This window comes from Durio zibethinus, chromosome 9 (genome assembly GCF_047325235.1).
Source record: "Durio zibethinus cultivar Kanyao isolate XHJ-2024 chromosome 9, ASM4732523v1, whole genome shotgun sequence".
Taxonomy (NCBI): domain Eukaryota; kingdom Viridiplantae; phylum Streptophyta; class Magnoliopsida; order Malvales; family Malvaceae; genus Durio; species Durio zibethinus.
In genome coordinates, this window is record NC_143170.1 from 5,069,044 (window position 1) to 5,085,336 (window position 16,293).

A 16,293-nucleotide genomic window follows, 5' to 3' on the forward strand; every position below is an offset into this window, starting at 1 on the left:
GTTGATTAATGTCTTTAAATAGGCATAAAGCCTCAACTTTGAGAAGGAATCTTGAAGAAGCTGATTGTATAAATTCACATTTTGTTTGCTGGCATTTTCATTAAGCAAAACTCGGGAAATCCTTGTCAAATTATCTTATAGTAACTTGAAGCAAACAGGGCTGACCAACTGATTGGTATGCAGCCCACAGTTTTATCCTCGAGTCAGAGAAGAGAAGCTTGAGCAAATATCACAACTTTAACTGAGGGCATTATTTAGCCTTATTAAGGACTAGAAATTTAGGATAAGAGCAGATGTTTGAGGAGGTATTTACTCCATAAGTCGCTCTAGTGAAATATAATTAAGATTTTCAATTTAACAGATGCCTACATTGCATATGCAAATTGTACGAAAACGCTAAAAGCATATGTTCTGTTAAGTTCTGATGCAACTGTATAGAAGTAATACAGATTCTCCAATTACCAAATCTGGTTAAGAAAAGATGCATGATAACTCCGCGAGTGTGAGGGCAACTATATTCATTATCCAATAGTATGCATCCGCTTCCTAAGAGAATAAGGTGGCTAAAATCAGAATGGCTAAAGTCAGTGGCTAGCTAGACTCAAATTGAAACATTCACAAACAGAAAGAACCACTTTTGACAGATAATATATTCTCCTGAAGATAACCATTCTATGACAGAATTTTGTCCTATGTGCTAGAATACAATAATACATGGAAGTGAAACATCAGTACATAATGATCCCATGCTTCTTTGTGGACCAAGAATCAAACCTCATTCTGCGGAAATTTGGAAGTTCTACATATGTGTAAGTTACAGTCTGCTTCCAAAATGGTGGCCAACATACATCAATATGCTGCATTGACAAATGGCTCACTGCAATGAATAATAAAGGGGCGTTCTACCAATGTTGCAGTTATGCATTTTTGTAAAATAAAAACAACGCCTCTGTACAACAGACGCATGGCATTTAACCGGCAGCAAGCAGCCAATAACTGACGAGTCAAGAAAATGATAGAATAGAAGAACTAGGCAATGAAGCTGGAATTAGTTCTTGAAAAGTTCCAAACAATGTTCTTGGTCCAGGTTCCTACTCCAAAACTTCTGTAATATTCTGCGTAAGTAAAATCCCTGTATACAGCTCCACACCCATCTTCCGTGAGAGGTTTTGCAGGGCTGATCAAGGCATGGTCATATGGGCAGAGGAAGGAGGCAACAGACATCCTTTCCTTATCAGCATTCACAATCGCCCGATGCCACACGTTCCTGTACTTCCCATTACTCAATGCCCGCAATCATCAATGTCATAACTGATTTGCTATCATGCTTTCACATTGGCAGGTTAAAGCAAAGGATCTCAAATGCAATTAGTCATTCATTCCAACATTCTTACTTTAAAAATTTTTTTTACTCCTTTCGAGTTTAATTATGAATAACTTCATAGCGCACAAGGAAAAGTATCAGCGTTACATTACCTGTAATTGATCACCAATGTTAATGACAAAAGCATTTGGGTGGGGATTAGCAGCAACCGTTTGCCGTCTTTGAGTACTTGAAGGCCCGCAACTTGCAAGTTTTGAAGTAAAATCGTGAGAGCATTGGGGTATGTATGTCCAGGCAATCCATAAGTTAGCTCTGGCTCCGGGCATGGCGGGTAATAGTTCACAGCCATATGCAGCCCTTGTTCCCCGCGAACGTTCTTTATGTAATCTTTTTCCAGGGCTAAGCTTTCTGATATTAATTCTTGTAATCTATACCCAAGTTCTCGAACTTGTACGCAGTAATGACTTACAATTACCCTATCAATTCAACACAATTTAACATTTAGACATCAGAACTCTCTTTCTTTCGTTCTTTCTTATCCATGGAATGTAATAGTTTCAAGAGATATCAGCAAAGACTTATTAACTTTTAAATCTTGGAGTGGATAGAAATCCATAGGTGTCAAACTCTCAGCTCGAAGCCCAAAGATATTAATTTCACAAGCACAAGCAGAAAATTCAAAATTCCCACCAATTAAAACATGATCATTTTCTAACCTAATGATCTGTACTCTATAACGGTTTGATAGCAGAGATCTTTCTTATAGGGAAAGTTCTCTTTCAGACGGAGGGTGTTGTTATTCCCCTTCGAAAAAATTGTATAAAAATAATTATTTATTAAATTAAAAACACCCAAAGGCAATTGCCGTCCAACTCATGATCAACATCAAAATTATAGTTTATTATTAATGAAAAAGAAGAAAAAAAAACCCAAGCACCGCCACTTACAATTACTCCTATCTTATTTTAATTGTTCATATTTGATTTTTTTTAGTCAAAAAATTTAATTTTGACTTTTATTTTTTAAACTATTATATCAAATTAAAATTTTTTAAAAATATATTTTGAAAATTTTGATAAAATTTACAAATCTTATTTTTTTTTAAAAAAAATACTTTTATAATTTTATTATAAATAATAAGTAAATTAAATTAAATTAATCCAAAAAATTAGCAAAAAACAATTATTCAAAAACGAAAAGTAAATAATTTAGTAATATATATACGGTTCAATATATCTACTAAAGTATATGTTTCTTAGCCAAACGTTTCGTTTATGTACTCATTCTTATCTTTATTTTCAATCTTCAACACATTTAAACCATAATTAGAATTATTAATTTAAAAAAATTAGTAATATTAGTCTTTCATTGTTATTAGTTTAAAACATTTTTTATGACATGAAACAAATTATTTGATAGAGATGAAAAGTCTAGGATTATTCTACTAATAAACCAAATTCTTAGCACACTAACGAAAATAAAGAAAAAAAAATCTTATTGTTGAACATCTAAGTTGGCATAGGAACAAAAAATAATATACATGCAACTTGAATGAAGCTTGAAAATTCTGCTACTTCGGTTGATTTGGCCAATCTCAGGTTCTATTCATGAATTGATGGCAGACAGCTCAACCAACGGAGATATCAATCTGACCGCCACACTTTTAAAAGAACTAGTGAAAAGCACAAAAACACCTGAAAAGGGCAGTTTACAAGGTTTCATGTCATTTGAAACCAAGCATCGTCGTTAGTCGCATGTTGTAATCTAGAAATCGGGTTTTATGAATCACAAGCACCCGAACACATTGATCAACGCTAGTTGCATCTATACTCTTCAAATAGTAGATCGAAAAGCATACATTGATTTATACAATTATTTTTATAAAATAATATTTAATAAATTAAGAATTTAATTTTTAATACTTATAATTTTTCTAATATTATTATTAAAAATATTTTTTTAAGTCCAAAAACCATATTGATCAATCCTTTAATTAAAAATGTTAGCAAATAATTAAAAATATTTTAAAATTTTAAATTTATTTAACATTTTAAATTAATATGATATATTAAATTAATTTAATATATATAATATTATATTGATTCGATTATATTATTATTTTATTCTATAAACTCTTATTTTTTTTATAAAAAAAAATATTCAGATGTTATTATTTTATATTCATTTTATTCTTACATTTTTTTTTTTAATGTCAATCTTCAATTTAAATATTGATATATAAATACAAAAAATACTTTATATCTTTATTCTAATTTTTTTTTTATAATTTAAGAATTTTAACTCTCCGAATTCGGCACCGCCAATTGTGTCACCGTTTGTACTTTTGTGTGCTTTCTGATTCTTTTCAGTCATCTGGTGGCTTAGCACTGCTGCCCATGGTAGTACTAGTCTAGCAGTATTGCATTTCGTCTACGCACTGGGTGAATGATTCACGCAGATACTGGGCCATAATTACTGGACAACAACAGTCCTTGGTAGCTGGCCCAACAAAAAGGCATTAAACTTTAGAACTATAAAAAAACCCCACAAAAAATAGTTGTTCATGTGACCACTTCTTATGCTGATTGTGTGGTTGGGTTTTAGCAAATTTGGCCCATTTCCCCTTTTTACTCTTCGTCCTTTCGCATAGAAAAAAATATATACAATGAAAGGTTCCTAAATATTTAATATGAAAATTAAATGTTAAAAAATTTTAATATAATATAAATTATAAATTTATTAATTAATATAACATTTATTTTTAATAAGATTAATTTTAAATAATAATATTTTAAAAAATATTTATTTGTCCCACATCATAATTTAAATTAATTACATTAAAAATAAATATTATATTAACTAATAAATTTATAATTTAAATATTATAGTAAATATTTTATTGTAATTTAAATCTACTTGTCCCTAGGCATCCTTTTCACATCGTTCAACTTCTAGTGCAATACTATAATATACCAAGCACAGAGACTTCCCTGTAGACTCTTCCCTTGTTTTGAAGAAGAAAGTTCATGGTTGTCTTTTGACCTTGACCATGTTCAACTTGAATGTGTTGAATGACAGGTGATTTGAAAACCATGGACGGCAGGCCCTAACCCCACTCAAGTGAAAAATAAAAAATTCCTTCAAAAAGATGTACAATTGACTTGCATTATCGTGGAAACTCAACCAGGAAAATTGAAACCACCCCAAAACTTTCCCAATAAACCCTGAAAGTTATCACCAATTTTCCTGCACATTCTCAAAGAAAAAGAAATGGAGAATTCAACTCAAGAATCCCACCTGAGATCCGACAACTCCATAACCTACGAATCACCCTACCCAATTTACGCTATGGCTTTTTCTTCCACGCCCTCCGTCGCAAATCTCAACCACCAACGCATCGCTCTCGGTAGTTTCATCGAAGACTACGGTAACAGAGTTGACGTGATCTCCTTCGACCCGGATACCCTTTCCATCAAAACCCATCCAACCCTTTCTTTCGACCACCCTTACCCACCCACAAAACTCATGTTCCAACCCAACCGAAAATCCCCTTCCTCTTCTTTCTCCGATCTCCTCGCTTCATCCGGTGACTACCTTCGTCTCTGGGAAGTTCGAGAATCTTCCATCGAACCTCTCTCTGTTCTCAACAACAGCAAAACCAGCGAGTTTTGCTCCCCCTTAACTTCCTTCGATTGGAACGATGTTGAACCCAATAGAATTGGGACCTCTAGCATCGATACCACGTGTACCATTTGGGACATCGAAAAGGGCGTTGTCGAAACCCAATTGATCGCTCACGATAAAGAGGTTTACGACATTGCTTGGGGTGAAGCTAGAGTTTTTGCTTCCGTTTCCGCTGATGGGTCCGTTAGGATTTTCGATTTAAGAGACAAAGAACATTCCACGATTATTTATGAAAGTCCTCAGCCGGACACCCCTTTGTTAAGATTAGCTTGGAACAAGCAAGATTTGAGGTATATGGCTACGATTCTAATGGATAGCAATAAAGTTGTGATCTTGGATATAAGGTCACCCTCAATACCGGTGGCTGAGTTGGAGAGGCACCGAGCGAGTGTCAATGCGATTGCCTGGGCTCCTCAGAGTTGTAGGCATATTTGTTCTGTTGGGGATGACACGCAGGCGCTAATTTGGGAGTTGCCTACGGTGGCCGGACCTAATGGGATTGACCCTTTGTCTATGTACTCGGCTGGCTCCGAAATTAATCAGTTGCAGTGGTCATCCGCTCAGCCTGATTGGATTTCCATTGCTTTTTCTAGCAAAATGCAACTTCTCAAAGTTTGAGGTTCGAGACTGTATTTCCCTGCTTGAAATGTATTAGAGTGCTTAAGCGTGTTGCTCTTAAGTCAAATTGTAGAACCCGTTTTGTTGAAGCCTTTTAATTCTGTTAGTACTTAGTACTACCGATGAAGTCTATGGTAAAATTTCTTTAAATAATTAGGTCTATCATCAAAGAGTAAACAGTGCCATTAAAGTTTCACTTGTGAAAGGCATCTTTGATTATCATGTTTAATATTTGGATGCTTGATCTGCCTTATGTAGTACAAGTGCACAAAACCCCATTTTTCCCTCTTGTCATTAGAAGATGTATCCATTGGTTATGTACGTAAATTGTTTTCCAATATCCATTTAAAAGGAATGAATCTCGAAAAGAGGTTTTAACAAGAAAATTGTACTTTAAATTAAAAAAAAAACCAAGTTCTAATTGTTTTGGTGTTTCATTTAGAAGTTTGAATAAAAAATATTCAACTAAACACAATTTTTTTAGGCTAAAATAATAAAAAAAAACTTTAAACTTTATAATTTTACTTAAATAAGTTATTATATTTTTATTGCATTTAAATGAACTCTTAATTTTTAATTTACATTTAAAAAATCCTTAAATTTAATTTGTATCTAAATAATTTTTTAATTTTTTAATTTGTATTTAAATACAACATTAATAAATTAAGTCTTATATCTCATAATTTTGGGATTGATTATATAAAAAGTAAAAAAAAAAAAAATCATATTAGATCATAATTTTAAATTTTTTTGTCACTTATTTATATAGAAAACAATATTTTCATAAACTTTTTTAACCCTCATATTATTTTTATTATTTGCATCCATATCTTTTGTGATATATTTTTAGAAATTTTGGTCTTTCTTAAATTTAGAAATTCATTTTTCTTAATTAGTGCACAAATGTTTTACATGTCTAAAATATCTCAAATGGTTTTCTCTTTTTTTTTTTTTGCAATTCGGATTACCTTTAGTTTTTTTTAATCTCTTCATTATAATTTTGTTTCTTCCAATCTTATCATACATCCAATTAAGCATTTTCCTCTTAGTTATGCTTATTTTCTTTTCATGTTATTGCTTAATGGCCCAATACTCAGTTTCATATAACAACTTAGGCTTTATAGTTATTTTATACAACTTCACCTTTAACTTTAAAAATATATTGTGATCACACAACGCACTCGATACATTTCGCGACCTCATTCATTCTGCATTAACCTTATAATTTGCATATTTTCCTATCTCAATATCACTCTAAATATTTGATTCTAAATATTGAAAATGATTACTTTTTGGTATTATCTCATCATCCAATTTAATCACAGTAACATCTGCTTCTCTATGATTATTAAATTTATATTCCATATATTCAATTTTAGATTTACTTAATTTAAGGCCTTAAGACTCCAATGTATGTCTTCATAGTTTTAATTTCGCATTAAATAAACTTTTAATATAAATTATTTTTCATTTATTTGGATATAAATAAAAATATGATGATTTATTTAGATATAATAAAAGTATAAAATTTATTTTAAAATAAAATAATTCATTTTTTTAATATTTTAAAAAATTTTATGAAATTTTTAAATAATTAATTATTACGTAACATAAACAAATATCATTATATGCTTAGGAGCTTTCTTAATATTTTAATTATTTTTTATAAAACAACTAAATAATTAATATTCACGTACCATAATTGCATAAATTTTTATTGATAAATATTTTAAATAACAAAAATCAAAACATTTTGAGTTTGATCAAAACATGACACTATTTGTTTTGAATTTTGAATCAAACATGACATCAACTCATTATTCCATTCATTCGTTTACTATTAAACATTTCATTGGTCGCTGATTCTTACTTAGAATGAGATCAAAATTTGGTCCAAAGGGAGCTCAGAGGCGTTCCTCATGATAATGTGACCAGGTCCAACTTGGCTCAAAATTTTGTTTTTTCCTTTTTGGTGAATGTATTTCATTATCCAAGAAACAGGAAAAGTCTTGCTACTGAAAAAACCTTGTACAGCCATTGGAAGCTAATTTGCTCCCAAGTTCAAAATCCCAGTTTTTACATAATAACATGTTTGCAGCGTATCAGGAATAAGCAAAAACAGACAATCTAATCTTCACATCGGCCGATCAAAAAAAGGTCCATACATCAACAAGAATTGGCTGTAAGATAGTTCTTGTAAAGTGTGCAGATATGCTAAATTTAGGATCCATTTTGATGGACGATAAAATTAATTTTGATGAAATTAAAAATAATGATGGAGGTAAGATTAATTATTATAATAATGAAATTGTTATTGTAGCATAAAAATTAAAATCAATGATGGGAATATGCATTTGAATACAAACGCAACGATAACAATGAGGTAAATTATGATTAAAAAAATCATTAAAGATATTAAATTAAAAATTGTATATAATAAAAAATTTTAATTACTTGATATTTATGAAAATAATTTTAAAAAGCTAATATTATATTTATGTCAAATAATAAATTTTTTTAATAAATAATTAAAAATTAATAAAAATGATAGTAATATATCAAATGATTTTTTAAATATATATTGAATTATTAACTTTTTTGATAAAATAGTAATAAAAGGACCTTAAGAAGAAAAAAGTAGCGATGATTCACCACAGTTGGCACGATTGAATCCGCACGATTGAATCCAAATCAAGAATTAATTGAGTTTCTTGCTCTCTATAAGTGGTAGATATATGTTAACCAAGCAACTCTGCAGTCTTGTTTTGTCTGTCATAATCTTTTCTACATTATCTTGTCACTGAGCCTGAAGTAACAAACACAATAACATAGAAATTATATATCACAATAAACAACAATCAATAATCCAAATAATAGAAAAAATAAACTACACTAAGATTTACGTAAAAAACCTTCTACTGTTGAGGAAAAAAACTACGAACTATTAAAAAAAATATTCACTATTAAATAATGAATATACAAAGTTCTCCTTTAGTTAAAACTAAAGTTAATCAACAACTAAATAGACAATTGATAAAATCTCACTAAATAGGTTACTTAACAAATACACTATGGATTTCTTTCTAGAGAACTTCAAACCTGATCTTCACCATTCAGAATGTAAAATTCTGAATCATAAACTTGCTGACAAAATTTCAGCTCAATTAGACTATAGATCGACTTCCATTTAACCAACTCTCCTTTCTTTATTTTCTCTCTATTTTTTCTGGCTTTTATTTTTCTCTTGGTTTTCGATTTACGGTGCCACTCCTTACACCTATTAAACAACCCCATTTTATTGTTTAAAGCTTTATTTTAGGTTAAAAGTCAAAAGCCCATGGCCTTTGATTAGCTAAAACTAATTACACGGGGCTAGACCTCACATATTCCTAACAATCTTCCCGTCAAGTCCCATTAGGAAGAGATTTATCACCATAGCAGTTTCATTTAAAAATTACTTTGGCCAAGGAATCCATTCTAGCTAAGTTATTACAAAGCTTAAGCTTTGTCTTAGAAAGTGTTTCAGTTAATATATCTGATGCATTCTCATTAGTATGAACTTCTTTCAACTGCATCTGTTGTACCAGTGATATCTAACATCAATGTACTTTGTTCTAATATGGTACATGACATTGTTATCAAATTTAAAATACTCTGGCTATCACAAAATACTACATATTCTTTTTTATCTAAAGCATTTCTTTACCTACTTTGATTGTTGCAATATACTCAACCTTTGTAGTTGATAAAGTAATACACTCCTGTAACTTAGACTGTCAAAACATAGTTTCTCTTGCAAAAGTGAATAAATATTCTAAAATAGATTTTCTACCATCAAGATTATCTATTATGTCAGCATCAGTAAACCTTTTTAAACCTGATTAAGAAACTCTATAACTCAAGTATATTTTTTAAGTGCCTCTCAAATAATTTGAAAATCTATTTCACTGTTTCTCAATGAACCTTTCTTAGATTAGAAAAAAATTTGCTCACTGTACCAACTGCATGAGCAATGTTAGGCCATGTGTAAATCATAAGATACATCAAAGAATCAACTGTAAAAAAAATAAAGAATATTAGACATAGCTAGTTGCTCTTGTTTAGTCACTGGATAAGATTTCTTACTCAAATAAAAATAGTTGGCAAGTGGACTGCTAATTGATTTAGCATTTTGTATGTTAAATCTACTAAGTATCCGTTTAACATACTTTTTCTATGATAATCATAGCTTTCTAGCTCTCCTATCTCGAATAATATTTATATTGAAAATCTATTTTACTGAACCTAAATCTTTCAATCAAATGACTTAGATAATTATTTTTCACCATGTGAACCATACCAGCATCTTATCCTATTAACATATTATCAATATATAATAAGAGAATAACGAAGTTACTATTAAAAAATTTTATGACATACACACAAGGATCCGCTATCGTTCTTTTATAATTGTGGCTCACCATAAAAGAATCAAACTTTTTGTACTACTATCGTAAAGTTTGTTTCAAGCTATATAAGCTTTTCTTCAGTTTACAAACTAAGTACTCTTTCTTTTTCACTTCAAAACCTTCAGACTGATCTATACAAATGTCATTCTGTAAGTCACTATGCAAGAATGCAGTCTTAACAATATCATATGTATCATTTTTTTTGTAATAACTCCATTTATTTTTTTCATTGCTTTTAACCAATAATCTTTATTCAGAGTAATCCGTACATCTTGTAAGCTCTTTAGCTCTCCTTCACTGGTAACTTAAATAAAATTTAAACTTTAATATATGGTGGATGACTTGTGCTCTCTAGTAGATCTCATAGATTGAGACTTTACACCATATGATGTCAAAGGTAGCTCCCTCTGCTCAATACTTTCTAGTGGAGAGGATTGCTCCATTTGCTCAAAACTGATTGCATCTAGCTCATCACTAACTATGAATGACTCATTCATATCTTTAAGTTTTGTTTCTTGCTCATTTCTACCATCTGTGACTCTTTTTAATGAAACCCCTATTAGTGTTAAAATATTACACTCAACAGTAACCTGTGTAGTTTTTTCATTTTTTTTAAGGTCTACTATAGTTTTTTTTCATGAAAGATCATATCTCTGCTTTTAATTATCTTTTTTTTCACTGAATCTCATACCCTATAGCCAAATTCCTCATTACGATCTCCTACAAACATACATTGTATAACTTTACTGTCAAGCTTTGACTTCTACTTTTTTGGCACATACATAGATGCTTTACACTCAAAATTTTTCAAGTGAGAGCATGAAGCATTTTTTCTTATCCACATTCTTTTTAGAATGTCAAAGCCTAAAAGAACTGATGGTGATTTTTTAAGTAAATAACAAGTTATGTTGATTGCTTCACCTTATAATGGCTTTGATAATTTTACCATCCTCAACATACATTTGATTTTTTTTATAATGGTACGATTCATCTTTTCAGCTATACCATTATGCTGTGATATTTTAGGTTCTATCATCTCATACCTGATCTCATGCTTTGAACATTATTCTTTAAAGTTTTTGGATGTGTATTCTCTATCATTATCAATTAAATACACTTCAAAGTCAACCCTATCATCCTTTCCACCATAGCATAAAATTTTTAAAAATACTACCTTTATTTTTTAACATATATACTAAAATCTTATGTGAAGCATCATCAATAAAAGTAACAAAATATATGCTATCACCTAATGACTTAACTTTAATGAGACCACATAATTAAAATAAATCATTTCAATCTATTTAAAAAAAAAAAAAAACTCTTACGAAAAGAACTTTATGATGCTTACCAAATAAAAAATGATTACATGAACAAGAGACATATCTTTGGTCAAGGTAATAAGAGACTACTTTGTTAAAACCTATAACATCTTTTCACTTATGTGTGCCAGTTTCTTATGCCACATATTTGCTAAATCATCATCCTTAATGATATTTATATGGTTATCGTTCAATTGCATCCATATTTTATACATTGTGTAGTATAATTTTCTCTTTGCAACTATCATAGATCATTTGAGAAGCTTTTACTGCTAATTCTTTTGTCGACTTTCATATCTTTTTTTATCAAAGATATTAAATAGCAAGTAAGTTTATTCTTATATTTAGAATGTGTATAACATCCTTCAAAGTCAACATACAGCCTATACTAGTTTGTAAAATAATATCATCAATCTCAACTATTTACGACATATTCTTGTTTTCTATCTTGGTGTAACCAAAGTCTTCTACTTTGTAAGTTATAAACAGCTCCCTCTTAACAACACAATGATATGTCGCTTTTGTGTAACTATCCACTAAATATCGAGATCACCAACATGATTATAATCACTGTGTACAAATCAAAGTAATAGAATCACTATATGAATTTACTGCTGCAACATTATTATCATCTGAGCTCTTATGTTTTTCATTTTTTATTTCTTGCTTCAAAATTTTACAGTATTGCTTTATATGGCCTAGTTTATCATAATGAAAGTACTTCACTTTATCCCTAGACTTGAATCTATGTTTAAATTTGCTATGACTTTTTAAGTTCTGACCTCTATTGATGTTTCAATCCATGTTTTCTATGACCAAAGCTTGATTTTCAGGGTCTAAATCTTTTTGTCTTGCTTCTTTATTATACATATTATCCTTTATTATCTCCAATATCATTTTGTAATCAGGAGCTTAATTAAGAATAGTCATAATTAGAGTATTCTAACTGTTTGGCAATGAACCCAATGAACAACACCTTCATTTCATCATCTATTTTAAGCTTCAGAGTAATCATCCGATTAAATATATCTTAAAAATTACGCAAGTGCTCTATAACCAATCATCAATTCTTTTACTGTAAAGTTGCAAGCTTTTTTAACAAATATAACTTTATTCATGCCTATTTTCCTCTCATATAATGTTATCAATTTTTCTTAAATAGTATGTGCATCTGTCTCTTGTGCTACATGATAAAACACACTACCATTAACCCATTTTCTAATTATAGCCAGCGTTTTTCTTTCAACTTATTTCAATTTTTATTTTTCGTATATGCTAGTTTAGTTGAATTACCCAATATCAGGTCATACAAATCTTTGTAGTATAAATGATTATTTATCATAGGCTTTCAAATTAAATAATTTGATATTATCAAATTTATCATGAAATTGATATCACTTTTCATGATCTTAAATAGAATTTACTTTTGTCTTAGGTTATTTTTGTATCGATGTCTCAGAATAACCTTTACTTTGATACCACTTGTTGAGCCTGAAGCAATAAACACAATAACGAAAAAATAATATATCGTAATAAACTTACAATAATAGATAACAATCAATAATTTAAAACATAGAAAAAATATAATACACCAAGATTTACAAGGAAAATCTTCAAGTGTAGAGGAAAAAAATCATGGGTCACCAGAAAAAATCTCCACTATCAAATAATAGAAATACAAAAAATTTTTTTAACTAAAACTAGAACTAATCAACAACTAAAGAGATAATTAGAGAAATCTCATCCAATAGGTGACTTAATAAATACACTTTAGATTTGTTCTTGAAGAGTTTCAAATTCAATCTTCATTGTTCAGAATGTAGAATTTTGAATCATAAATATATTGATAAAACTTTAATTCAATCGAACCACGGATCGACTTTTATTTAATCAACTCTCTTTTTTTTTTTTTCTCTTTATTTTTTCTGACTTTTCTTTTTCTCTTGGTTTTTGGTTTAAGGTACCACTCCTTACGCCTTTTACACAGCCTCCTTCTTTTATTGTTTAAGACTTTATTTTAAGTTAAAAGTAAAAGACCCATGACCTTTAATTAGCTTAAACTAATTACATGAGGCTAGACCTCACATATTCCTAATAGACACATCTACTGAGAAAAAACACAAGCAAACAACAAATGATTCTTGCATTTATCTACTGCGACCCTATGCTTTTAGTTTTAAAGTTCACATCACAAATACTTTGTGCATTTTCATTAAGTAAACATAGTAATGCAGCTGTAAGTATTTCACTAACTATAGTTTAACTAAATAGTCGAGACACAATTTTTTTATTATTTGAGTTTATCAAAAATTAATTTTTAAATATTAAAATTAAGAGTTCAATACTTATTCAATTGATTACGTAACTATCGGCAAGTCACATACAATTATTATTTCTGTCTTATTATTTTGTTACTTTAACACATTTCTCAATGAAATGGTTCATAAAAAAAAAAAAAAAAAAAGGTGAAAATAAGAGCTACTTTCAAGGAGTATGTTTGCCAAATGAGCAAAACATTTTGCCTAGGGTCTCAGGACACAACTAATAAGTCTAAACTCAAACCCTACGCTTGTACCACATTGTTAAAACTAATCAATTTAAGACCTTAATCGATTGCTTTGGGCCTAAAATTTCGAAACAGTAGTGGCAAGTGGCTCATCAAAGACTGATCAATTCGCATTTGGCGGCCCAGTTTGACCGTGAGTCTTTAAGTTCTTAACCTTCTGCCACAGAGATCACGACAGACAAAGGAATCTGAAATAGAATATCTGATCTCAAAAATTCCCCACGATTTCCCACCGCTTATTTCTCTTGGCTGCTGGACAATACCTGAACCAACAAAATCAAACCTCCTTTTCTTTCTCCAGTTTTGTTCCTTGTAATGGACCTGACCACCGCCATCAAACCATCGCAGCTCCTCTTCCTCGTACATGAACATAACGCTGCTTCAACAAGACATAATTGTCAGTAACATGTCAAGGCCGCCACAGTCGGTAAACAATGCCCAAACCAACACCAAATCAAACTTCTACCTTACCAAGCCGACAGCTAGTCTCCCTGACATATTCCTAACTGCAATTTCTCTGCTTGTGCTCTTCTCTTCCCCTAAGCCCAACCATACCATTCTCCCCAAACTCCTTCCTTTCCCTCCAAACCCACGCCGCTTTCTCAAAATTCCATCCATGTCTCACTCCAGGACCCCCTTTGCTACCCCACAAGCTCTCTCCGATTGGCTCAAACCCCGCTTACCCTCTGATTCGCTGACTTCTTGGGGGGTCAAACCTGGAACCAAAAACGTCCACAATCTCTGGCTGGAACTCTCCGAAGGTGAGACATCTCTTGTCGATTCCTCCCCTCCACTCCGTACAGTTAATGTCGTCACAGTTCGTATACTCGGCGAAGACAACCTTATCCTCGTCGAATCTCGGCAAGAATTGTCGGATGGTAGTGTCAGGGATCGGTTTAGACCATTATCAGAGAAAATGAAGCCCCATGAAACCCCTGAAGAAGCCGTGGCTCGTGCAGTAAAAGAAGAGCTTGGTTCGATAATTGATTCTGGGGTCGTGAGAATTGTGCCGGGGTCTTATCAAAAGAAACTCGAGGAGCGAAATTCGGTGTCATATCCGGGTTTGCCAGCACGTTATGTTTTACATTCGGTGGACGCTTGGGTGGAAGGTTTGCCTGAGGAAGATTTTTGTACTGAAGAAAAGGATGAGTACAAGGATTTTGATGGGACTAGGAGATTGGAGAAAGCGGTGTCTGTAAGGAAGCATTACTGGAAATGGGTTAGTTCTGACTCGGTTTGTTCTTGAATTTTCACTTATGGATTCCGAATTTTAGTTGAATTACTTGGAATATAATAAGGGTTCTTGTTTGACTTTTTCTTGTTATTTGATCCTGGCTTGAAGCTGAGAGGCTAAGGCATTAAAGTACCTGTTTTTGTGTGGTAAAAGGAATATTTGATTTCTATATATAACAATTTATATGAAAACGACAGAATTGCATACTTCAGTTTTTAGTCATTGTTCAAATACAGAGCTTCATGTCTTGTTGTTATTTTGTATGTATAGACCATTGCGGTTGTCTCAATGAGTTTATGTCATCGTATCAGTTTTGATTGCATACAATACGTTTCTGTTGCAATTGTAGAGCCTTGTTGTTTTATTCTTTCTGTTCTGATCTCTCACACGTGCTTCCTTTGAAGACCTTCTGAGTTCCAGATACTGGAGTGAGGGAGGTTTCTTTTAGTTGTCTTTGAGCAATATAATGGATATTTTTTGCGAACTGTTAGTGGGAAAAGATTTTTAGTATAAGTTTCCTAGGGCCATTGAAGTTAAGATTGTAGACGTCAGATATGACCAGTGGATACAGCAAGCATCGTCCAAATACTGATGTAGTACTCGAGAAGAAATAATGTGACAGCAATGTAGATTTAGTGTGCCTTTTTGTGAATGTAAGGCAGCAAATACAAGATTTAAATTTAAAAATATTTAATTGTATGAAAAGAAATTAACTTCTTATTGAGCAAGCTAGTTTTTAGACCTTTTTCTCTTTTTCACACAAGTTTTAGTGAGTGGCTCAATCTTTGTGACTCGTTTTCATCTTTGTACTTTGTTCCTGAGCTTGAGGACTCCTAAGTCTTGATAATGGATGATGGAGGGATGATTGCCATTTACAAGTGTGCTATTGGCTGGTAACTTGATAAGTGCTGGCTGTCCACTATTGCATCATGGTTAAATAAAACCTAACCGCTAAATATCTAGTTAGAATAATGATTAATAGGATTCAGCTCTCTGTATTATTCTAGCTACTACAATTTTGAGCCCCACTTTCATCTAATATGCTGTCAATAGTCAAATGCTGAGTGATATACATGCCAATGTTACAATTGACCATA

General features: G+C 31.3%; 2 protein-coding genes across 2 annotated transcripts; both read left to right on the top strand.

Annotated features, from left to right (window-relative positions):
* The first annotated feature begins 4,425 nt into the window (after nucleotides 1-4,425).
* Nucleotides 4,426-5,920, top strand: LOC111315962 (protein TRANSPARENT TESTA GLABRA 1-like). The gene has a single exon (XM_022917987.2). It carries the CDS (start codon nucleotides 4,595-4,597, stop codon nucleotides 5,624-5,626), a length of 1,032 nt encoding a protein of 343 aa, XP_022773722.2. The 5' UTR covers nucleotides 4,426-4,594; the 3' UTR covers nucleotides 5,627-5,920.
* Nucleotides 5,921-14,124: 8,204 nt separating this feature from the next.
* LOC111308666 (uncharacterized) lies at nucleotides 14,125-15,407 on the top strand. The gene has a single exon (XM_022907181.2). It carries the CDS (start codon nucleotides 14,327-14,329, stop codon nucleotides 15,206-15,208), a length of 882 nt encoding a protein of 293 aa, XP_022762916.2. The 5' UTR covers nucleotides 14,125-14,326; the 3' UTR covers nucleotides 15,209-15,407.
* The last annotated feature ends 886 nt before the right edge of the window (nucleotides 15,408-16,293 follow it).

Excerpts from the sequence above, each read along its gene's own strand:
- LOC111315962 (XM_022917987.2), top strand. The coding sequence starts at position 4,595 with ATGGAGAATTCAACTCAAGAATCCCACCTGAGATCCGACAACTCCATA.
- LOC111308666 (XM_022907181.2), top strand. The coding sequence starts at position 14,327 with ATGAACATAACGCTGCTTCAACAAGACATAATTGTCAGTAACATGTCA.